The sequence below is a fragment of the Camelus ferus genome, chromosome 32, assembly GCF_009834535.1.
Source record: "Camelus ferus isolate YT-003-E chromosome 32, BCGSAC_Cfer_1.0, whole genome shotgun sequence".
Classification (NCBI taxonomy): Eukaryota; Metazoa; Chordata; class Mammalia; order Artiodactyla; family Camelidae; genus Camelus; species Camelus ferus.
The window spans coordinates 14,437,458-14,461,837 of NC_045727.1; the positions used below are offsets into that span (position 1 = coordinate 14,437,458).

At 52.0% G+C, this 24,380-nt stretch overlaps 1 protein-coding gene across 2 annotated transcripts in view; it reads right to left on the reverse strand.

Annotated features, from left to right (window-relative positions):
- Positions 1-1,620: 1,620 nt before the first annotated feature.
- Positions 1,621-24,380, reverse strand: part of ZNRF3 (zinc and ring finger 3) — a 134,587-nt gene continuing 111,827 nt past the window's right edge. The window contains exons 3-9 of one of the 2 annotated variants that reach the window (XM_032471700.1): positions 13,493-13,567; positions 12,952-13,083; positions 11,566-11,676; positions 10,418-10,585; positions 8,689-8,791; positions 6,324-8,048; positions 1,621-5,115 (exon numbers count right to left, since the gene is read on the reverse strand). In XM_032471700.1, the coding sequence (XP_032327591.1) occupies positions 5,021-5,115; positions 6,324-8,048; positions 8,689-8,791; positions 10,418-10,585; positions 11,566-11,676; positions 12,952-13,083; positions 13,493-13,567 (2,409 nt within the window). In that variant the 3' untranslated portion in view covers positions 1,621-5,020. Of the gene's footprint in view, positions 5,121-6,323; positions 8,049-8,688; positions 8,792-10,417; positions 10,586-11,565; positions 11,677-12,951; positions 13,084-13,492; positions 13,568-24,380 lie in introns of both variants that reach the window. The other variant, XM_032471701.1, reaches the window with a different exon arrangement.

The following is a 24,380-nucleotide window of genomic DNA, read 5'->3' on the forward strand; positions in this document are numbered from 1 at the left end:
CAACGTGAAGGGAAAGTAAGAATGGGAGAGGTTCCGGCAGACACGCTTGAACCCCAGATCTGGCTACAGACTTCCACGTGGAGAACTTGGCATCCAAAGGCCTGATCTGAGTCTACTCCATCACTCCATGGGGCCAGCAGAGCTCAGAGTGCACCCTGGAGCTAGGCGGTCAGGGTTCAGATCCCAACTCTGACTGTAATTGGGGACAACCGTGGACTTAGTCTCTTTCTACCTTGCTGTCTGTTTATAAAATGGGGAGTAGCCCTTCCCTCCTCGGGTTTCCCCGAGGATGAAATGAGTGTATACACACAAAGGGCTTTAGAACAGAGCCTGGCACAGAGTAAATGCTTTGAGTCCTGCATGGCCCTCTGTGGGTGACAGCTGTGGTTCACCTTCTAGCTACGTGGCCTTGGGCAAACCCACTCCAATTCCCTTGCCTTTAAAGTTGTCTCCTGCTGACCTTACTGGGTTCCGGAGAAAGGCTCTCAGCAGTATCTACCCCTGGAGGAATTCAGTAAACTAGAACACGCTACGCAAATGTTGGTTGTGGCTGTAACCAAGACTCTGGGACACAAATCCCAGATAATTATTCTGAGCTCCCTTCTCAAGTTTTAGCTTTGACTTCTCTGCTTTCTTCCTGGCTAGAGTAAAGAAAGTTCAAAGGAGAAAAAAGGAACCGTCTGCCAAGATCTTGAGAGCAGATATGCTGAACATGTGGCTGCCACCCAGGCGCTACCCCGGGACATTGGGACTGTGTCCTGGAAGGGCCGAGCCTTGCTTCCTGAAACCAGGAAGAGACAGCAGCTGTCGGAGGACATGTTAACCATCCATGGCCTCCCCACAGAGGGTTACCGGGCTCTGTATCACGCGGTGGTGGAGCCGATGCTGTGGAACCCCTCCGGGACCCCCAAGAGGTACAGCCTGGAGCTGGGCAAGGCCATCAAACAAAAGCTCTGGGAGGCTCTGTGCAGCCAGGCTGCCACCCCCGAAGGGGTTCAGAAGGACTCGCTGCTGGGCAGGAAGCAGCTGGTCCACGAGGAACCAGTGCCCAAGAAATGGCCCAAGTTAAAGAGCTAGAAATAGGGACAGGAGCTCATGGGATTAGGCTGTTCCCTGCTAGATGTCTGAGAAATAAATACCGCTTTGCACATTCCACATAATCTCAGAGTGCTTTACAAATTAGTGACTACCCTCCCCAGGAAAACAAGACAAATGGGTTCAAGATTCATTTCAGACTGAGGGCCCCTCCCCACTTTCATGGTTAGGTCGTTTCCAGGGCTGGATGCTTAAGCTTTTTCCCTACAAACCCCTCTTCCTAAAGAGGGGCTCGAGGGCCTCAGTCTTCCAGATGAAGTCGATGGTTTATATCCAGCCTTTGGTCCCTATTTTTAAAAAGCAGACTGCTGGGCTCGACTACCATTTCCTTTATAGGGCTGAGCAGAGAAACCACCACCACCACAGGGACATCATCTCAAACGCGCTCTCAGATGCCAGCCCGTGACACCACCTGAATCCCTGGTAACCTGAACTCTGCATTAACGAGAGGAAATCACACACACGCTCCCATGAGCAAGACCCTCTCCTTCGTAGACCTTTACCAGATAGAGCGATGACAACATGTAACACGTACTTGATAGAATTGTATTTTTTTTACAGTCATTTGTACAATTTGTTACAAAACCATAGAAGACTACAACTTGTTTTAAATCATTTTTGGTCGGCAAATATGTAAAATCTGTGTGCAATTATCATGTATTTACAGGGCCTCATGTTAGTCATTTTCAATGATTATTCCAACAATGTCACACTCTCAACATAAGACATGGCTTAAGATAAATATATTAGTAAATAAATATTCTGAGAACATATTTCCATAAATGAAATGTGCTGCTATACATATACAGAATATACATAAGTTGTTTTCTAGCCTTTAAAACATTTTTTAAATGGTAATGTTGGAGAAGGAGCCCTTAGACCATTTTATTACAAAATCTTTACAGCAAAGTTTTTACAAAATATCTTTTAAGTGCTATGGGAGAAACTTTAAAAAAACATTTAAAAATAGTGCCTTATTAGAGACCCACACAATAGAGTTTATATAAAGAATAGAAAAGGCAGTTCTGTTTAAAAGATAATACTCTTGATTAGTAATTATTTTTTAGACCTCATTTTAAAAGCATTAGTCCTGCAGGAACTTGGTGTATGAACTAGCAGCACATCAGGGAGGTGTGAGCAGTGGGACAGCAGATGGAGCTTTCTAAAATGGCGGGGTTCAGAGGAGAGGTCGAAAGACAGAGAGTTAAGGCCAGCAGACTGGGGCTGTGTCTACTACAAAGAACTCCCAAACCCCCACTGTTAACAGGTTCTGGCACTCTGCAATTTACCTGGCTGTCCTACACGCAAGGCGGGGCCACAGGACCACGCCCAACAGTCACATTCCGGTGAGAGGTGGGGTGTCGGGATGGGGGGGTGGCTCTCAATGGCAAATGTGATGTTCCCACTTCCTACGCAGCTGAGAGGCCACTGATAAAAGGTACTTGTCATCACGATTGGAATCTTAAGACTTCAAAGAAGACATTTCTTTTGACTTGAATGGTGAGGCAATAAATAATGTACTTGGTTGCCCAATTCTGGTGACCTCCCTGTCTGGTGAGCCAACACACATTTCAGACAATGGCTGAGATTTACAGTTTAAAAATGTCATTTTTCTGTTTCTACCACCCTGTAAACTATAAAAATTAAGTGTGTTTCTTTTGCCGTCTCTAGTTATTGCTCTTTCAGATGAAAATGGGATACGTTTATTTGAATAAGCCTTGTTGAAGCCACATTCTCTCCTCACCTATTTCTTGCTTAAGGCTGTCGAGGAGTGGTTTTCCAGCCAGGGCTAAAGAAAGCCACTTTGGGGGTATGGTTTCAGACAAGGAAGATACTATGCCCTTAAAGGCATTCAAAACAAGAACGAAAACAAAACCCACAAACAAACAAACAAAATCTCAATAACGAGAACTGCTTTTGCTGGACATGTTAGACGCCATACCCAAACCCTTCCCTAAAACCATCACATGCAAGCTGTTGTCCTTGGCAGCTGCGCCTCCTGGCCCCAGAAATCAAGGCGGCCCAGATCACATGTCACGGGTTCAGGCGCTTCTCACACCCTCGTCAACAGGTGTGCTGGGCATAGGCGGGGAGGGAGGAAGTGGGTATCCCCCAAGGGACCGCACCTCGGAGGCTGAAGGACAAATCTCACCATGGTGAGCTCCTAAACAGCAAATAGCTCATTTGACGCTGTAATTTCTTCCCCTGTCAAATCCTGGCTGGAAGTAAGTGAATTTCCTCAACACAGGCTGAGGTTTTTAAGGGGAAAAAAAGGGATTCTGATAAAGTAAGATTCTCATTCAAAACGTTCTGGTGTGAAACCTGGGCTGACCTCCCCTGAGCCTTACTGGAGAGGTGCCATCACAGTCACCCGGCCACCCTGGTATGGCCTCCACTTCCCCACCCACAGGGGGCCAGGTCTCAAGGGCGCTAGTCAGCAAATGAGCATTTCCGATGACAACCAATACCTGCTGAATACATGAATAAACACAAGTGACCAGAAGAGTTAGCAAACACAAGGGCTAACATGATTAGTTTCTTTTGAAAAAAACTTTAAGAACAAGAAATACATTGGACATAAAGAATGACAATCCCTGATCTGAAATAGATTCTCCCTTTTAAAATGGAAACATCTTTTAAAAAATGGTTTGGGTTTTTAAACTCTCCCTCCCTCTTAAAAAAACAACAAAAACAACAAAAGTCTGGAACATACAAAAACCTACCCTTTGGGTCTAAACTGATAGTCTCTTTCTCTCTGTCTCATGGAGAATCGATACATAATAGTGCATTAGGTAGAAAGGCTAGTAGACTTCTGCATGCGAGATGAGCAACTTCAGCCATGAGGCAGAGGGCTAAACAACCCTGAAGCGGTGCTTCTGTAGGGAAATGTGAAGGGATAGATCGGAGCTCAGACCCGGTAGGGTCCTGGCCACGTGCTCCCAGGAAAGCAGCCGGAGCAGCGGAGGGGTGTGGCTGCGGACAGAGATGCATGCGCACAGGCCCGCTCCAGGGCAACCGCACCCCGGGGCGCCCCCCTCCCCCACGCATCGTTCCCCGAGCTCCCACGACCCCAAGGCGGCAAAACTACATACATTCCTCCCGGGTGTTTGTCCCCACACACCCCGTGGAACCATCTCTGCAGCCAGTGGCAGGAAGCCCAAGATAGGACTGTGAACTCCGTCCTTTTACTTAGATGAGGACCTGAGGGGACACACCGAGAACACTGGGCAGAATCGTCTCTGTCACCCCGGGGGCTTACGTAGCAATGGCTTGTCCCAGCTCCCCAGTGCTGCAGACCTATTCCTGGATATTTCCATCAGCTGCCTAGAGGTTTGGGCTGGAGAGGCATGGCTTCTGAGAAGACCTGAAATTTCGTACGGTGGGATTTGCCATGAGAAAGAAAGAGGCAGCATTGCATTGTTCCTCAGAGTTTGTACCCATATCAACTAGCTTTACTTCAAGTTTCTGGTTCATTTTCTAAGGCAGGTGTAGCCCTGAGCTTTTCAAAGGCCTGAGCTCCCTCCAGGGAGACAACAGTATCTACACATGATGTGGTTCAATTAATGCAGCAGTGATTTTTTTTTTCAGCAAAAGTTGGCGGTTAGGGTTCTTTAAAATATATATTTAAATAACTTTGTACATTTACATATAATATCTTAAAAAACAAAGCAGAGAACTCAATCCCACACACCTTGGAACCCCAAGCACACACACTTTACAAAACAGAAGAATAACATGTTATCGAGGGTCCTAGTTATCAAAAGAGGCAGAAGACTCAGAGAATTTTGTCTGTTGGTTTGTTAATGGGTGGGGCTGCCACAGGTGGCTCACATTTTGGGTTGAGAAGGAGGGCTCTTTTTATTACCACTTTTGTGTTTGTCAAAGCTAAAAAAATCTTTTTCTTTTTTTTTTTTTCTGTAGGAAGTCAGAGTTTGGAGTCTCCGTACAGTTCCCATTTCCACATAAGAGTTCCTTCCTTGCTCAGGCTCCAGGGCCGCCACTGTCTGCTGGGCGAGAGCTCTGTCCTAGGAAAGAGAGCACAACCGTCAGGGCGGGGCTGGTGGGCGCCGCCTGCAGGGACCAGGCAGGGGACTTGGGGGCCCATCCCACCTGTGGCAGGCTCTCAGGAAGGGACAGCTCACAATACTGGACAAACCATGTAGATGGGAAGGGCTGAAGCAGCCCCCTTTCTGAGGGCCGGCCTTAACAGGCCCAGCGGAGCCTTCCGGAAGCCCTTAGGCAGCGTGGAAACACAATGTACAAAAGATGTGTGTGGGGGCTGCTGCAGGCACTGGGAAGAGCAGGGAGCAGGCCCCCATCACCGTGCTCTCCGACCTCAGAACAGAGAGGCCTGGAGGCTGGGATGAGCCTGGCACTGGAGGCACAGGCAGCTGAGGTAGTGAACGAGGATGCGAGGGAAGCAGGAGGTGGTCGAGGGGTCGGCAGGACCTGGTTAGAGGGAACTGGGTGAGGGGTCTATGTTTCTACAATTCCAAATGTGATGGCAAGTCAGTGAAGGGTTTTCTTGTGTAAAGACCTAGACTTGTATTTTAAAACAGACGACCCTGGCACCCATGTGGAACAGAAGGCAACAGGAGACCAGTCAGGCTACTGCCTTCACTGCGGACTGCAGGTGGGGAGGCGGGGTAGACCGACGTGGGGCACACTTTGTCAGGGGAACTTGTCCCAGTGCCACTTAAAGGTGCTGGGCTGCACACTATTACTGAGACAAAATGTTTAGAAATTTCATAGCAATTTGATGATGTCTGCTGAATCTAATAACAAAAAACTTGGACTTGGATTTTGCATATCTTTTGCTAAGTTTCATTTTTCTGGGGATTCAGTTTTCTGGATGAGGGGAAAACCAGCACATGTGGTTCTCAAAGACAGGTTGGGAAGCCTGGGACCCTGGAGCACGAGGAGCAGGGCAGGGTTGGGGCTGGTGCCTGGGTTTTAGGCCTGAGCATCTGGGTGGGGAGCCCTGGAGGAGACGGTGCAGAGGGAGGACTTCAAGACACGGCTGTGGCAGGATCAGTGGGATGCTTCTGTCGCATGTGGGGGACAGATCATGGAAGCAGAGGCCCAGCAGAAGGGCTGGGTTGGGGAAGAACACTTGGAAACCATCAGATACAGATGGCGTTTAAAGCCAAGGACACAAAGAAAGTCACTTAGAAAGTGAAGTAAAGAGAAGACCCAGACTCTGGCCTACTGTCACCTCCCGCTCTCACCTGTAGCCTCAGTGGCTGTGGCGTTGGACTCCTGAGTGTCCTGGGAGGCCCTGGGGGGGCTGGCCCTGGAGGGCCCCACCTCCTCCGGAGGGCAGCCAGGGGGCAGTGGTGCCCTGGCCGGGCAGCACAGAACCTGCTCTTCTTCCTGGGCTGCTCCCAGGCCCCTGCGGGGCCATGGGGCATCGGGGCCTGGCAGCATCCCACCCCAGGGGCCGAGGCCACGAGTCCCTTGGCGGTTGGAGAGCAAGCCCAAGTCGTAGTCCACATCCTCTGGAATGATGGGGATGCGCTGGCTCAGGTCCCGGGCCCCAGGGTGGCAGCTGGGCGGGGGCTCCTGGGTGAGCATGTACTGCACGCGCACTGAGCAGTCCTCCGGGTAGCAGCCGCCGCCCCCGCCGCCGTGGGCCACCTGCTTCTCTTCATAGAAGCAGCAGGGCAGCCCCTCGTATTTCACCCCATCTGTCCTGGGCAAATGGTCTGGGTGAAGGCCGTACGGACCCTGGGAGCTCCCCGGCTGTGGCTCCCCACCCGGGGGGCCCAGGAACAAGGTGCTGCCCCCCACCGCTCCCACGCTGGGCTCCAGGGCAGAGGGCTGGGGCTCACAGCAGTAGGCACATGATGGCCCCTCCCGGGTCCCCTTCCAGGTCCTCCTGAGGTCTGGGGCGGCCCCAGGGGAGGCCTCGAGCCCCACTTCTGAGGTAGAGCCATTGGGCCCGCGGTGCTCCAGGGAGGAGCTGCTGCTGCAGTTCATCTCCAGGCTGCAGGTGGACAGCTGGTCCCCTGACGGAGAGGCAGGGCCGGGCCAGGGCTCTCCGTGCGCCGCACCCTGACTGTGGGCTGCCGGGAGCTCCTCGGGGGGCGGGGAGCCCTCCAGGCGCAGGACCGGCCCCCGACCTGAGCCCCCCACATCGCTGGTGCGACAGGGGCTCCGGCTGCGGTAGATGAAGGGGTCGTAGTCGCTGCTGAGGGAGCTGCGGAAGGTGGAGCAGCTCCCGTACACGCCCTGGTTGCTGACCTCTGTGCAGTCCACCACCGAGTCGCTGGATGAGCAGTGGCACTGGCCAGAGCTGCTGCTGCTGCTGCTGCTGTCACTGCCTGGGCAGTCGGCCAGGTAGCCGCTGCACACCGAGCGATGGCCGTGGTAGCAGCTGAAGCTGGACGCGCTGCCGCTCTCCAGGTGGGCAGGCGGCGCCACGTGGACCACGGTGGGGAAGAGCAGGCCGCCGCCGCCAGCGCTCGGGGGAAAGGCCCGGGCCGGGCCCCTGGGAGCCAGGCCGGCTGGGGCCTGGCCCTCCTGCTCGGGGTAGCTGAGGCCCTGGAAGTAGTAGTGCTGGTACATGGTCTCATACTGGGAGAAGCAAGCTGCCTTGGAGAAGCTGCGGCCGCTGAACTTGGGCCGGCGGAAGGGATGGGCGGGGGAGTAGGGTCGGTGCTCCAGGCCGCAGCGGTGCGGGGCCAGCGCGGGGTCCAGGTGGAGGGGCGGGTAGCCGCGGATGTAGGCGGGGGTCTGGGGCGAATAGAGGCTCTGCTCCCCGTGCCGGTCCACGGTCAGCAGTGTGACGGGGTTCCCGTGGGAGTCCATGCTCGTCCTGGTGGGGTAGGCCGGGATGGCGCTGGTCCTGTGCACGCGGCCGGGGTAGTGCACCGGCAAGATGACCCTCTGCTGCCGGCTGCGTGCCAGGTTGCTCGTCTCCACGCACACGGCGCTCGGGTTTCCCTTTTGCTCTGGGGAGAGGCAAGCGGGGGGAGACAAGAGTCAGCCGGTGGAGCACACTGGGGCCAAGGGCACAGCCTGAGGCAACAGATGGCGAGGTGCCCAGTCTCACGGCCCTGGCCCATTCTAAGCCGTCAACAAGCCCGGCCACGCCGGCAGAGGCTGACCTGCTTCTCCACTTGAAGGGGGGAGTCACTCCTGTAAGGGTCCATCTCCCACCCCTCAGCTGCTCTGCACAACAAAGGCATGAGAGAGCAACAGGGAGACCGAGAGGAAAGAGGCGTTCCCTCCTGGCCAAACAGCCACCCGGAGAGCACCCTGCATCCTGGCCTCTCATTCACCACCCCAGGTACTGGGCACAGCCAGCACCATCACTGTCATTCCCGCTGAACAGACTGCAGGCCCAAGGCCTGGAGAGGCCGAGTGCCTTGCCCAAGGTCGGGAGGCCAGCTCGTGTCAAAGTCAAAGTGAACTTGGGGTGCTTGCCCATGCCAGAGTCTCCGAAGGGTTTGGAGCCTGTACATCTCCAAGCCTAGGCGGCAATGCTGCAGTGTTTGGCCCACTCACCACCCGCAGCACAGGCCAGGCTCTTGCTCAGTACTCGGTAAAGACAGTGGCTCTCCAGCAACAACCAAGGCTGGCAGGAATTACCTATGATGTTGTGTCGGCAGTGGGGGCAGGTGTGGTGCTGCAGTAGCCAGGGGTCCACGCACTTCCTGTGAAAGCGGTGAGCACAGGGGATGACCCGCAGCTCCTGGGAAGGGAGAGAGGGCACACGGCTTGAGGAATGGCACAGGCGGAGGGCGGTTCTGCCTTCAGCTCCGCATGTGTTTCTTCCTGCGCAGCCCGACTGGGACCAGGGAGCGCAGCCCGACTGGGACCAGGGAGCCCAGCCCGCCGTGGCACTGCTCAGGGGGTCCCCCTCCCGCCTCCCATCTCTAGCTACAAGTGGCTCGGCACCCTTGAGTCAGGGCCCAGCACAGGTTCTAGGGAGAAAGAAATGGCCCACCAGCCAGCTCCAGCCATGGTGCTGGGTGCTGAGGGAGGAAGCAGTCCCCTCTCTGCCGCTGGAGGAGGGCATGCATGGGACCAGAGCCATGTGCTGGTCCAGACAGTCAGCCTGGAGGCGTGGAGAGACGGCTAGGTACCCCCCAGACCTGCTGCATCTCTGGGACGGTGAGCACCTCTGGATATCCAAAACGGCATGGGTACAAAGGAAGAAGCCTGGGCCCCATGATTGACAGGTGGGGCAGCAAAGGGGCCAAGTTCTCCTGTCCTCTCCTTCACTGGACCCTCGACACTTACCTGGGGACAGACGGTTTATAACAAGGCACCACACATGGAGAGGAGGGATGGGGTTCTGAGGCAGAACCACCTCTAAAGTTCCAGAGCATCCTCCAAACTTGCTAATTTTACTTTGTTTTTCCAGTCTCTGACCAGCTCAGCAGAGTAATATTTAAACTAATCCCTAAGGCTATGCCTGACCGTGGTAAGAGTTCTAGCCGGGTTTTCTCATGTAACCTTTACGGTCACCTGGCTGCAGGTCAGTCTTGGGCCCATGTCGCAAGCATAGGCATGGAGAGCAGAGTCACTTGCCCAAGATCACAAAGCTAGAACCCTGCTGGGCCAAGAGGAGAACTCAGGCGGTGTGCAGAGAGAGACCGTGAGAGACTATTACGCTGAAGGTGTCTGCAGAATCTCTTTTTTCATCTAACAGTCTACACAGCGGTGGGACACTTTCATCAAAAGGACATCAAATGCCTGCAACTAATTCTGCAGCGGTTTGCTCCCCACTCCTTAAAATGTGTGCACGTGCAGCCTCCATCCATCCAGAAAGAGATGAAGTCAACGTGGCAAAATGTTAACAATGGTGATTCGAGGTGAGGCATGCTGCTTCACTGCGTGATTCTTGCAACTTTTCTGAAAGTTTGGAATTTTCAGAAAAAAGCTAGAAGGAAAAAGGGGACATCACATCCCTTGTCTCTCTGTAAGTAAAAATGTAAACGTTCCACACAGCTTTGGAGGAGAGGTCTATATCGAGTCAAGTCCCAGAGATTTCAGAAGAGCAGTTCTAAAATTAAGCCAACACATGTGAATGTTCTTAAAACCAGACGTTTTCTGGCCCATGACATATTTCTGATCAATTTCCAAAATCACCAACATTCAGCTGGGTCCTCTGGAGAGAGTGTCCATGTGTGGGGCCACCCCTTCCAGGGGAAACAGCAGTTAGAAGGTCTCTGGACACCCCCTTGAGACCGAGGCATCTCAGCCCTTCTCCCGCAAAGCTGTGGGAAAAGAGCCCTGCCCTTCCAGGTCCTGTGCGCCTCTGCCGGCCTGTCCACCTGGTCCCCACCAGGCGGGGGGCTGCCTCTGCCATTACCTCTCCATCGATGTACTTCTCCAGGCAGATGGCGCAGTCGGATGTGGAGCTGCTGCTGAGCGTATCCAGGGCCCCGCAGCTCCCCTCCCGGCGCCCCTTGCTCTTGGAGTTGAACTTCCTGGTTTCCATCTTCTCCAGGGCCTGTACAGCCAGTCTGTTCATGGAATTCTGTGTGGCAGAATGTCGTCCAAGTTAGGGTCTGGGACGTACTAACAGTGGTGGTCACCCCTAGGGTCGCGGTACTGATGTATCGGGACAGGCAAATGCTAGTCTCTATCAGGCCAAGACAGGTTTCTGAGGAATCACTAAAAATTCAGACCACCACAGCACAAGGTCACAGGTTTTCTAGACTCATGAGTGTCCGCGACATCCATCCGGGCCTTTTCCCAAGCAGCAGCACCAGCAGAGGTCTATTTGCATTGTTTGGCCAACTCTGCTCTGTGCTAAGAGTTCCTCTGTTCACTGAGGGATGTTCCAAGGGCAAATGAGGCAGTGCTCAGGGGTGCTCAACACCTGGCACATTGCCATGTGCTTGACAAGCACCAGCTGCTGCTCTGCCAGGGATGGCCACCCAGCCCTCAAGACCCCGCGCCAAGGCCCGCCGCCTCTCATCAGGACCTCACCCTGCTATACGTCTGAGAGTCTAGATCCCTGCTTATGTCCCCCAGCTGCCCTCAGCCCCCAGTCCTTCCTTCCCACCAGCACCCCACATGCTGCCTGGGGCACTGGAGCTGCCACTCTGTTTACTGAGCATCTCCTGGAGAGACTGGGAGCTGTGAGTTCGATTTGGATGCAGCAGGTCTAGGGCAGGGCCTGGGATTCTGTGTTTCTACCGAGCTCCTAGGTGATGTGGATGCTCCTGGTCCCCAGACCCTATTTGAGGAGTAAGGGATTAGGGCTCCTCGTTAACATTCCACCATTTCCTTGGAAAAATCCCGGGCTGGAAACAGCCCCAGTGCTCAGCCTTTGCAGGACTGGCCCTTTTGGGACAGAGACGACATGGTGCTATAAGCTTTACACTGGGTTTTCTCTATCTTTGTTGCTTCCAGGCCACTGGGAACGGGCTGCAGGGCTCTGGACCCCACCCTGGTTTGCACCCGAGGCGGGGCAGGTGGGAGTGCCGTTCACCGGCTGCTCTGAGCCTTTACCTGACTGCGTCGCTGTTTCAGCTTGATTTTGACGAGGAGGATGAGGCAGACCAAGGAGACCACGACGAAGAAAGCCAGGAAGATCCCCATGTCAAAGTACTCAGTGGGTTGCTGGAACAGAGCACAGACAGAGTGAATCACAGCTCTTCAGCCTGGCGATCGGCACAGGGCTGGGATAAGGATGAGGCCCCCGGGCTGCACCCTCTTCAGTTGCAGGAAACCCCTGGGGCCCTGTTAACATGTGCACAATGTGCCATGTAGGCCCAGGGAGAACCCGCAGTGTGGCCCGGGGAGGCCTGCAGTGGTCTTAGGCAGGCCTCCTAAAAGCCGGGAGAGCTCTGTTCACAGAGCCGAGCTCCCCATGGAAGAGTGCAAAGCTTGCTGTCACCAGTAGGAGAGGCCCTTCCAAATGAACTACAAATATCACATTTATGGGACAAAGGAGTGAGTGTCATGTTTTGAGGGAACAGTGATTACTGACCATATAATTAATGGTTTACAACAGCTCAGAACATTGCATGCTGCTTCCACTACAATGAGTCACGTTGACCAAAGTGCTCTTTTTTCCTTTAAAAAGCAGCCAGCAAGTCAGCTCTTCTGGAAACTCCCTGAAGTTTTAGTTCTTACCTTTTCCTCACGGCGCACTGCCCTCCTAAAACCTCAAGGTCACCTCATCTAAGACATGCGTTTAGCCAACAGGAGTGGAGTTTTGCTAACTGAATGCTGTGGGTATCCGGGTATTTTGTGTGTGCAGAATCATCTTATCTGTGAATATTCCAATATTTGTGAGGAGGAAATGAACCACAGATGGGGCTCTGTCCCAGGTTCCCAGAATCTTCGGCCTGAGTTTGGGCAGAAGATGCCAGCAGGGTCGCCTTAACACACTTAAGAGAAGCCGGAAAAATAAGGCTATTCATTAACCACCTGGAAATCGTGGACTACAAGCCCAGTTGGAAGCTTACTTTTCCAGAATCAGATATAAGTTGGGGGGTGTCGATACCACAATGGCCCTACAGGGGGAAGGAAGGGCAGGCCTTTTTCTCTAGTCCAGGTTGGATGGAAGGAGGGAGACATAGCAAGCTGGGTCTTCCTTCCCTGCAACCCTCCTCACTTAGCCTTTCGGAGGACAGAAGAGAAAAAAGGATGAGAGGTCACCACCAAGAAGGAACGCCTGGCAGAAGAGACATCTGGTCACAAATCATCGTCCTCTGCAAGGACTTTTCAAGTCTCCTCTAAAGGAAGCGGGTGAAATTTTTCCCTGGCCCCCAGCCTGATCTCCCCCTGCAGGGCTGTGGGGCGTGCCGGCACTTCATACAAAAAGGAGGCACGAGCAAAAGGCCAAACGCCGGTAGGGACAGAGGCCCGGGCGGCCAGGCGGAGGCTCACTCGAGGAGGGCGGTGCTGGATCCTCGCTCGGGCCACCTTCTGCTTGTTGACGATGTTCATCAGCTTGACGGCGTCTGCACCCTTCACGTACACCACCGGCCTCTTGAGTGGGTCCTCCGAGCCCTGGTTCAGCTAAGGAAGACGAGAAGGCCTGATGAGAAGAAGTGATTACTTTACAGGGCAGGAGAGGGTGAGAAAGGGTGAGAAAGGCTGGCAAAGAGGAATAGTAAAGACCCTTTGGAAAACCCTCAGACTCTTCCAGCATCACAGCCTCAGACCTCCTGGAAGGACGAGGCTGAGGAGGATGCTTGTTTGAGGATGGGCTGGGACCCCACAAGGGGCTCTGACAATGCTTCCCAATCCCCAACTTCCTGGCTCTGAACTCTTGCCTTGGAGCATGACGTGCAAACACGATAACTAACGAGGGCAGGCAAGTGCAAAGGCCCCGAGGTGGGGTGACGTGACAGTGAGACGCCAAGCTAAGAAAAGGAAGTGCTTCTCTCGGGGACAATGTGGCGCCGGCCCAGCCCGAGGCATTTACCTGGTCTATAGCTTCTGGGTTTTCAGATACGTCGAAAATGACAGCAGTAGCTCCGCGCTGCACTGCTCGCTTGGCCTGGCAGGGTGAAAGAGAGCAGGTTGGCACTCTGGTTCTCTTACCTTTCTGAAGGTGGCCTTGGGAATTGGACCTGTATTCGAATGCAGAATCTGACAGTCACCAACTTAGGTGACTGGGCAAGTGATGGACTTTCTGAACCTCAATTTGCCCATCTGTTAAAAAGGGTGGGGGTGGGGGAAGGGAGCAATAGCACCTCCCTTGTACAGCTATCCTGAGAGGCAGATGAATTAGAAATGCTGAAAATAACCAAATTACCTCCCCCACAAAAAAGCAAAAACAAACAAACAAACAAACAAAAAGTAAGTGGTGACAAATAAATAACTAGGTAATCAACTAACTGTTGTCACTATCCACCCTAAACATGAAAAACAAACTACAAATCAACCACCTGTCCCAGTCAGTATGAAGGTGTTGGTTTCAGTGTTTCCTTCTATTGAAGGTGGGGCCAATGGCAACAAAAGCAAACGCCTTTGGTCCTTCTCTCGTGGTCCTGCTTATTCCCGCACCATCCAGTACCCCAGCAGGAAAAGCACACTGTATATTTCCCAAGGGGTCTCAAAGCGGTCAGTTTTAATAACCAACATAAGCTGGGGACCTTTGGAGATGCTGTCGAAGGGAAAAGCTACGAGAAATAATTGTAAATGAGGATTTAGAGCAGTTGGCTGCCAAACCTGGCTGCACATCAAAAACCACTTGGGAAGTTTGTAAAGCAGATTTCCTGGCTCAAACCACAGAGACTGATTCAACAGGGCTGGAGGAAGGCCCAGGAAACTGAGTTCTGAACATTTTCTGAGGGATTCTGATGACTTGACCCCTTGGGGAACTACTGATCAGAGATGAGGTTAGAATGTTTTAGGAACAAATGAGAAGTGGAGGGATTCTTTTCTGGAGGCAAGGCTTCCTCTCCACTCCAGTGAACCTTCAAATTTCATGTCTGGCTAAGTGGACAACAGGGGAGAAGCTGCGGACGGACAGACATAAGACACAGTCCTTGCTTTTAGGAACCTGAATCTTGTCAGGGAATCAAGACACCTTGAACGTGGGGGGAAAACCAAAACCAAAAACAAACCTCCTATAAGATGGGCAAATGATGGCTAGTACTTAGAGGTCAAGAAAGTCTCTGTGGGCCAGAGTGCTTGAGAATCAAATTTGAATTCCTTCCATAGGAAGGAATCACTTTACAGGGACGCAACAAAGGAAAGCAGCCCTGAGCTTTAGACCAGAAATCAATGGCGGCATCAGCCCACCAGAGGGCAGTCTCATCCCACAGCTTTTCCAAGACAACTCCCTGTCCCTTGTACTAGACAAAATACGCAGGACAATGAATCCCTAGGGATACAGCAAATCCCTCTGCAACTTAACAAGCTCAGGCACCCTGAGTGCTGTGCTGCAGAAGCTGTCCTTGTCCTGCTGGGGGCTCTTTTCTCGTCGGACTGAGATTCAAGGTAGTACATCCCCTCTGCTGCTCGACCACTCCACCCCATTTTGTCACCAGCACACTGCGTCGGAGGAACTCCTGGGAGCTATTCCTGGTTGACAAGCTGCCTATGGTGGGCAAGTCATGGAGTCTCTTTCAACCCTAGCCTCATTTTCTCTGCATGGGTCATGATGGCTGGGGTCCCTTCTAGTTCCCAGTCTCGGCCACTCAAGGAAGCAAGGGACTGTCCAGAGTGGTGCGGAAAGAGCTACAGTGACTGTCACCTGCCTCCAACCAGAGAGGACATGATGGCACAGTGAGAAAGTCTGAGGCCAGGGGGTGTCATTTTTCACCATAAAGCTCTTTAGAGGCATAGACTCCTCTGCCCGAGGCCAACACCTCGCGGGCCCCGGAGTTAACAGTGAGTGGATGCTATGTCTTCTGCTCAGGTGACAAATCTCAGCCTTCTTCACAAAGTCAGGGACGTGGAAGGGCCCTGAAGAACAGCATCAACAACGAGGTAACAAACAGGACCTCTCATTCCTTTATTTGGCTTTCATCCCACACTCAGCACCTCAAACAGCACCTGAGGGGAACGTGCCTTCAGCTCCAACTCCATCGGGAGGGCCCAGCTCCTCCTGCTTTGATGTCGGCGCACCTGCAGAGTCTGCCCACCTGGGGCAGCTCATGCAGTCAGGCCCCCTGCTCCACAAGGACGTGGGAGGCTCAGGGACTTGGAGCTGAGACACGACCCATGTGGGACAGGCACGTTTTAAAAGACATTTTAAACAAAATCTAGGATGGCTGACCAGTTTCCTGGTTTCTACAGTGAAAGGAACAGGTCAAGAATAAGGTGCTTACATCCTATTTAGAGTTCGACTTTAGACACCACCAGGTTAAGGCGCGGGACCCAAAGTACCAATATTTTGTTTGAGAAAATGATCATTCTCACAGCTGACTTACCTTAAAAATCACGTTTAATGTAATGAGCTGCTATTACAGTCAGGCTATGATTCCTGCATATCAGGAATGGACGGGAGGAGAGTCCACCCAGGATCACAGTGGGAACTTGCCTGTCAGGAGCAGGCTCGGGATTTAAAACGGGCCATGAATAATCCATGTTTAGAAAGGGACACGCTGATTACATTATTTCCAGAAAAAACCCAGATGACTACCTGGTCACACGTTCCCCCCTTGCCCCACATTTTCAGTTTAAAATCTGATGAGGCATACTCCTTGAATGAGTCTTCACCTCATCCAGCCTGGGCCAGAGCATTATTTCAAAACCCTGTCTTTAGAAAGCCACACACCTAATGTCCAAAATTCTCAAAATAAGGCTGTTTCCAAGAAGGGCAGGAGAGGTGTGGCCTGGTGGCTGTGGCTAGATGAAGGTCATGGCCAGAGGGGCAGTTACCCTCGAACTGCACACAGACTGGGGTGGGAAGGAGGGAAGAAGACAGGGGTGTCTGGGCAAGGCCCCAGAAGCCGCCAAAGGCCTAGCCTCGCTGACCTTGCAGGCCTTCCTGTCGCCGCACCTCACACAGGTATTTCCCATCCTTCTGTCAGGCCAGGGCGGGTCGGCACGAGCCCGCAGGTTGACCACAGCCCCACAGCAGAATGTGGACTAAAAGGCTGTCATGGTCCTTTATTTACCTCTCTGGGGCTGCAGGACCCGAGGCTAGACACGTCCACAGCCACTGGCACAAGAACAAAGGCATGAACACCTGCACACTTACGCTGTGCAAAGCACAACGTTCTAAGCCCTAGGAGACAGGGTCGTCTGTGGTTGGCACTTACTGCGATGCAAGACTCCTATGGTTTATTTTATATGAAAGCGAGCCTGCCTGGGACTGTACTGCTGGGTTACTGCTCTCTGAACGTGGACGTGGTTGTTGTTCCCCAAGGAAGTGCTTCTCCCAGTGTGTTTGAGTCTCGAATTTCCAGATGCGGGGGGGGGGACATTCTGATGAGAATAGTCCCATTACCACCTTGTGGGTGAGAGAACTTAAAGCCTAGAGTCTGCTTGGGTTTTAATTAAATTCAGGAATTCCAACCAGTAATGGAGTGACACTCTCCCCAGTGTGTGCAGCAATGCTGAGGGTCCCGCCTGGAACCTCCTCTCCAGAGCCCCTGAGAACAGGCTCCACACCACCCTCCACGTTGTTTATCTGTTTCTTTGTCAAGCACTCGATGTGGTGTCCCCAGTGCCTAATCTTTACTGTAGCAAAAGCTTGAATGGAATACACCCTTAATCAGAAATAACCCAAAAGATGACCAAAAAATCTCCTTTGTCCCAAACGCCCGACCAGAGGAAAACCAAGGAAGCTGGACTGTTAGCGCTGATGTGAAGGCTTGTGTCTTCAACCTCTTACAGGAAGTTCTGACATATGGGGACTTCAAGCAGACTTTTTTTTTTTCTTTGTGCCTCTATTGAATGTAATTTCGCATTCCGTTTTTTGGACTTATCATAAGCTTTCAACACGTTGTTTAAAATTTTTTGTTAATGTGTTTAAGGCTACAGTCTATCCCTTCATATACTCTACTCACTCATATCTTTTTGATATTTGGGTTATTCCAGTCTTTTTATTCTTATAATTAATGCCACGTTGAATGAATCTTGGCTTACGTGTCCCATTTTTTTTTTTAGCATGGAGGCCCAGGGCCAAAGAACATGAAGATTATTAAGAACCTTAATACAATCCACATAGGATTTTAATGCTCCCCATTACAAACCCACTCAACTCTTAATTTATCTGCAGTAATGGTAAGGCAGGATGACACAGACAATAAAAGAAAAAACTGTCAACAGATTTAACTTCTGGATAAAGTGGCCCGTTGGTAAGCCAGCTGGGAGGAGGCTGGCGGTCTGAGCGTAACCCTCTGTGTGGTACTGCGCCTGCGTGAAGATCTCCAGTGTGAACCACAGTGAGTCGATCATACCTAGCATACTGATTCTTTGAGGTCAAGTTCATGTGCAAAGCCTCCTATAAGACTGGTAAGTGCTTCTCTTTAGCCAAAAGCAGCTCTTATATCTGTAAAGATTTCTCCTCTGCTGCTTAACACTTTCTATGATGCATTTCCCCCTCAAGTGTGACCACCTTTAGTGGTTTTTGCTATTAATAAAAGTAATATGTGCTTGATGTGAAAATTCTAAAATAATTCAGAAATTGAAAGCAAAAAATAACCTATTACTTCTCTCTAGCCCAGCTTTATAACACAATAGTGTGGTTTATATCCTTCCATTTTTTAACGCATATATTAGCAGGAGTAAAATGCACATGTATATATACACTCACATATCAAAATATACTTAAAAATGAATTGGATGTATACATTGTTCTCTGCTGCTTCCCCTCTTAACCCAACAATATTATATGCAGTGATGCAGAAAAATATTCAATCTTCTTATCAGCAACATACATTCTTCCACTGTATGGCTGTTTAAGAGCTGAAGATGGTTCCTCTGACAGGCATTTAGAGGGTTTCTTCATTTTCCCTATTATAAACAGTGCCGTATTTATATTCCTGTATTCATGTTCTGGCGGCATCTATCCTTAAAATGAATCACTACAAGTGGTCCTGCTGAGTCAAACTGACATCTTACATGTAAATGCCTTGCCTGGGTGCTCGGCTAACCTGGCCCGGGGTCTAAGGGGGCCAGGAGGTACGTCCTACTGACCGGCCCCTTTGCCCCATAGAGCTTAATAGAGCAGACTGCCCCAGGCACAGCCCACACTCAACAAATTAACATAGCAGGTGGCAACAGAGTTTAAGTCTATTTGTAGCGCCATTTATTACTTTATTTGTTCCGCCATTTATTACTTTATTTGTTCAACAGCAGTAATTAGCCAGTTACTGCGTGTGCTAGGCCTGGAGATGCACGCGGTGAGCAGAGCGACGGGTCAGGGTGCTGGCCCTCTGCGCAGCTGAAAGGAAATCTGTGTGTGACTTACAGTCGGCCCTCTGTATACTCGGTCTCCAAGGTGCCTCCGAATCCACAGATTCAACCAACTGAGAAGTGTAGTACTACAGTATTAACCATTGAAAAAAATCTGCATGTAAGTGGGCCCTCACAGCCCAAACCTGTGTTGTTCAAAGGTCAACTGTATACAGTTCAATCTGACAACTACTTTAGAGGTCCAGCTGTGTGCCAGGCACCCCAAGAAAGACACAAGGCAGAGCCTTCCCGAAGTATCTGTCTCCACACACTTGCTGCTGTCCTGGCAAGAGCTCTGGCTTATTAGCAAGGATCAGGGTGAGGGTGCAGAGGTCGCCTTCTTTCTTTCCCGAGAGTGTTCCCTTGCAGCAGTATGACCCAAGGTGGCAGAAACCGTGATTCTGGAGAATCCGAAAGCCAGATAGTTTCCAGAGTTGGCATCAGCATTCTGCTTCAGCTTGGGTCCCCAAGCTCCTCCCTGGGGCGTGGAGCTCCCGGTCCTCGACACCTGTAGGTCATTTCTTGCTCAGGCTGACAGAGAGGTACATGGGCCTACCCCCATCCAATCCTCACCTTCCTACGACCTGGGCTCCCTCCTGAGGGAGGTGCCCCACCAGCATCCTCCAGGGGCCAAGTTAAACCACAACCTTTTGCCCTCATCCCTACACTCAACTGCTTACCAAGTTTTGCCAATTCCACCTTCCAAATTCATCCACTGTTTTTCTATCCCCACTGCCGCCACCCTGCACAGGACACCGGACTTCCCATGTGAGTCACAACAACACTCTCCCTTGAGGGTTCCCCAGTCCATCTCACCTGCCCCTCTCCCTCCACATCGTGTGTCTCCGCGCAGCATAAGAGGAAGTTTTCTAAATCACAGACCGGACCTGGCCCACTCTCCCCCAGCGACTCTGTGTTGCTCTTAGGATAAGATGTGACCTCCCGGCTGCTTATCACACACTCAGCACTCCAACCTCAGAGCCCCACCAGGCTGAGCCTCTGATCAGTTCCGGGAGCCCCTCCGGAGGATACACGCTCCCTCCCGCACACAGCTGGCCTTCACCTCCTCTAACTCTCATGGGCTTAGGTGTTATTCCCTCATCGAGGACACTGCCTGTGGCCTGACTCTGTGTTCTGTTGCAGCTCTCGTGACATCACACTGTAATTGTTTACTTCAAGTGCCTCCCTCACTAGAGGGCAGCCGAGGCCTCAGACTTCTTTCCTGCTGAATTCCCAGAATCCAGCAAAGAGCCTGGCGCAGGGTAAATGGCCAAGAAATGTTTGATTAACCAAAAAAAAGGATCAGCTTTTGCCCTCAGGGTTAGCATCAAACACCCTGGGCCCAGCTACTCCAAGCATGGGCTGTAGCTCACTCCAGGCCACCTGATAGCCTGTTTCCCCTGACTCTTGAACTGAGGAAGGTCCATTTCCTATCAGATCTTCTTGGTACTCAAGATTCTCTGCATTACAGACATTTTCGGGATTTGGTTTCTTATTAACCGCATACACGTCTTCTGCTGCAGTGCCTGCTGGTGGGCCTTTTATTGCTGGTTGGTTCTAGTGCAAGAATTACTCCCTCTGGGCAACCTCAGCCCCAGACACTGACAGTGGCCCTGCCTTGCTGTGGATCTTTCTCGGGCCCCAGGCCTCTTGTGGGGACACCTCTGATGTCAAAGTGCTCAGAAAACCAGCCAGTGCACTCGCAGAGTTTGTCCCTCCTACTCTCAGGAGGAATGCAAGTCTCTCTGAGAACTCTCAGCAAAGGGAAGCTGACCGAATGACCGCCTCTGGGCACATCCACAGGGACAGACGGCAGATGAGGCTTTTTACAGTTTCCTCCTGTTATCATTTAGGGGAACTTGGCTTTTCTTCAGCTTACAAGACTGATGGGAAAAGACGGCCTGCCCTCCCCACCTGGGGTGAGGATTCCAAACTCAATGGAGGCCTCAGGTGGAGCAACTGGAGACCAAAAGCACAGGCTTAGAGGTCTCCCCCTAAGGCCTGAACTCCAGCAACCTCACTGCCTGGAATGCGGGCACCTGCAACAGCCCTGCTTAAGCGGCCACGGCTGCGGGGTCTGCTACTGTTGGGGAGGGGCAAGGGCCCATTACCGCGATGGAGACCAACCAGCCAGACCCAGGGGCACCAGCCTCATGCCCACCAGTCTCTCGGTGGTTCTACTCCAGTGCAAACAGTCAGAGCTCACTGGCTCCATTCATGCCCCTCCCTCTGGAGGCCAATAAGTGAATCTCAAGTCCCCCCTCCTCACTTTTTCCTCCCCCCAACCCGCCGTGTTCTTCACTTAGCAGTGACCACCCAGGCACCGGCTCTCGAGCACTCAGCTGCTGTTCCTTGAAGCATGAGTCACTGCGCAACAGGGGTGACTCTTGCCAGGCAAGGGGGCTTACAAGGCCCATCTCACCAAGCGCCCTGTTTTCCTACAGAAACCTTTCATTCCATAGGAAATGAGGTCACACAGCAGAGCACATGGGTAACCGGTGAGAAAATCCTGGTGCCAAGAAGGGGGCAGGCGTCAGAAGAAGTGGCCAGGGCAAGGACCCTAACTTGCACAAACCACCAGGGCTGTCACCTGTGCTCTGGGGGAATTTGTAGGGGAGGGGGAGGAAGTAAGGGGGGCATGTGGCTTAAAAAGCAGCCTGGTTTCTTTCACAGTATATACAACAAATAGGATTTTAACGAACCAAGCCAAACTTGTAGGGCATTTGGCTACTTTACTGTCACGCCTTGGGGCCCCTAATCCTCTGCCTATGAAGATCGCCACACAAAACGCAGTGCGGGAGGGGAAGGGGGTGCGGGCGGGCTCACTTTCCGGGGGCGGGAGGAGGCGGTGGGCGGCGAGGGTGGGTGGCGCCGCCCTGCCCGCTCCGCCCGGCTCCCCGCTCCGGGGCTTGCCTGCAGCCCGGCCTGACCTTCCAGGTTTCCCTGGCGGGAGATCAAAGCGCCGAAGCCACAAACACCGCTCAGAGCTCCGAGGCCCCGCGGCCTCCCCCCGGGTCCCTCCCTCTCGGCTTCCCCACCCCCCCCCGTCCCCCCCCTCACCCGGTGGGGCCGGCCTTTGGGGGCGGGTTCCCATCCGGCCTCCTCTGACCCTCTGCCGGCCCGCCGCGCCCCTCCCCACCGGGAGAAGGTATTTCTCGCCATAATTAAAGTCATTAAGCCTCCAAAGGCTCCTGTCGGCTGCTGGTTCTGAGCTCCGGAACGAAGATGATGCATTTTAAGTCCTGGTTAAGATTATGCTGATCTATTTGGGAGACATGTAGCAGCGAGAATCCAGCGGTTAAGTTAGTGGTTAAGGCTGCCTAAGTTTAAATAGTGTTATTTATTCTCAAAATATGTAGCAGCCCCACTTAATTTCTCCTAATTAAAGGAACCGGCAGAAGAGGCTGGAGGCCGGGCCGTGTCGCGGCGCCATTGCTCAGGCTGGTGCCCTTCACAATCAGAAAATACTGGGTCTCAAACGGAAATGCGTTTCCCTAGATCTTAATCTTAAACACAGACATTTAGGCCAGTTCCAAGAAACACAATGATCCTCTTTGTTTTCACACCTGACAAGGAGCACCCAAACCCAGGAAGCTGTCCACACCCTCAGCTCCATTGCCACTGCTGGGCGAAGGAGCGTTATGGGAAAACGTCTGCAGTTGCCTTGTTTCGTGAGATGTCTCTGCCTGCAAGAGAAATTTCTGGAAGAACTCGTTAGCTGCTATCTCGGGTTGAATTTCCAGAAGTCCCACTTCAGGCCAAATCTTATAAAGTCAGTGGCTAGAAACTTCAAAAGGGACCACCCCCTTCTCTCCATAGGGCAGCTGACACTTGTTTAATATAAACAAGTGTTAATTAGGTGGCGGAATCAGGCTTCACAAGGAACAACAGTGCCTGCAAAGTCTGAAGACCCTACAGCCTCCTTTCCACCAGGAGAGGTGAGGACAGGTCCCGGGCTGAGGGCTGAGCTCCCCACTGCTGCAGCCAGCAAGCTAGGTGGATCTGGCTCTCAGTCTGGGCCCACTGAGGAGGCAACTGGGGAGATTTTTAAAATATGTATGCCTGGGCCCTGTCCGTAGAGATGCCTGTTTCCTCCATGTGAATTGGAGCCCTGACAGCCATATTTTTCTCAAAGTTTCCCAGTTAGTTTTAAAATTCAGCAGGGCTGAGAACCACTAAGCCACTCGAAGCCTCTGGGAGGCCTGTCGAATGCACATTCCGGGGCCTCTCTCAGTTCAGCTGGATTCGTGCAGGCCCAGAAACTACCTAACCAGCACCCCAGGCAGAACTTCTGATGAGGCAAAGGAACATGTTAGAGAATTCTTGAATCAGGTGGTAAACTGATTGGAAAAAAACCCCCAAAATAGGATTATCTGATTATATGATTTTCTTATTTTTAATTAAGGGGAAGGGAATCTGGATGAAAGACTTTTTGCAGGCCCGAAGCAGACTTGCTCCTAACATTTGTGGGGCTTGGGACAAGAGCTAACAAAGCATTAAATAAAATACATATCATCCTCTATCTTGATATGAATACCTTCATAAAGACCTGAAAGGTCAGGTTCCAAATGAGATTTCTCTAACTCCTTGGAGGTCCTTGTCAGAATGTGTCAGTGTGGAGAAAGCTGACCCCTGGCCTATCCTGCATTTCGAGGAGCACTTGTACACATGTGAGTGGACACTTCAGCATTGAGGCCAAGGTTTGTCTACCCTCCTTGGGAAAAGGGGGTGTGCCACCAGGGCAGTCTGCCCCCAGGAGGAGGGTTCTGGAAGAAAGGTCTGCAAGGTCCTGGAAGCCAGCACGGCGTCATCTTGGGGGAATCTGGGGATCCCAGAAATGATTTAGAATGGGGCTTCCTCTTGGACTCCTCACTGGATGGCCAGAAGATTTAGAAGCAGAGCCTTAAAGCAGGGCCTCCCTTGCCTGGTCTTGGGATATTACTACCCCAAAGCATCAGACTCCAAGAGGGAGAAGTCAGGAAGTACCTGTTACGTACTGGGCAAGGCAGTGAGTGCTGTCAGACAGCCCTGAATCTGCACAGCAAGTCTGCAGGCCAGGCAGTGCTGGTTTGCAGCATACAGCGGGAAGCACAGAGGTGACAGCACACAGCCACGAAGTGGTCGCGAGCTGACATCAGCCTCTCTCCATAATCCCAGGCTACAGAAATACGCATGTTATCCTACGGGTTTCCAAAAATCAAGAACGATGGTGTGTGCACATGCAGAAACATGAATGCTGAAACTCAAGTAGTCCATTAATAGCTTATGTAAGTATTGTGTTTCCCAATCCCACAAGGAAATTCCAGATACCTCTTATCCTAACCCATTTGGCCTCCCTCCATCTTTAAAACTCCCTTTACAAATGTCATGCAGCTCATACAGTCAACATAAGGAGGGGTGGCAGGGTGGAAAGTTCTACTTTTGTACAAGATTAGCTGCTTTGAAAGCTCATGTCT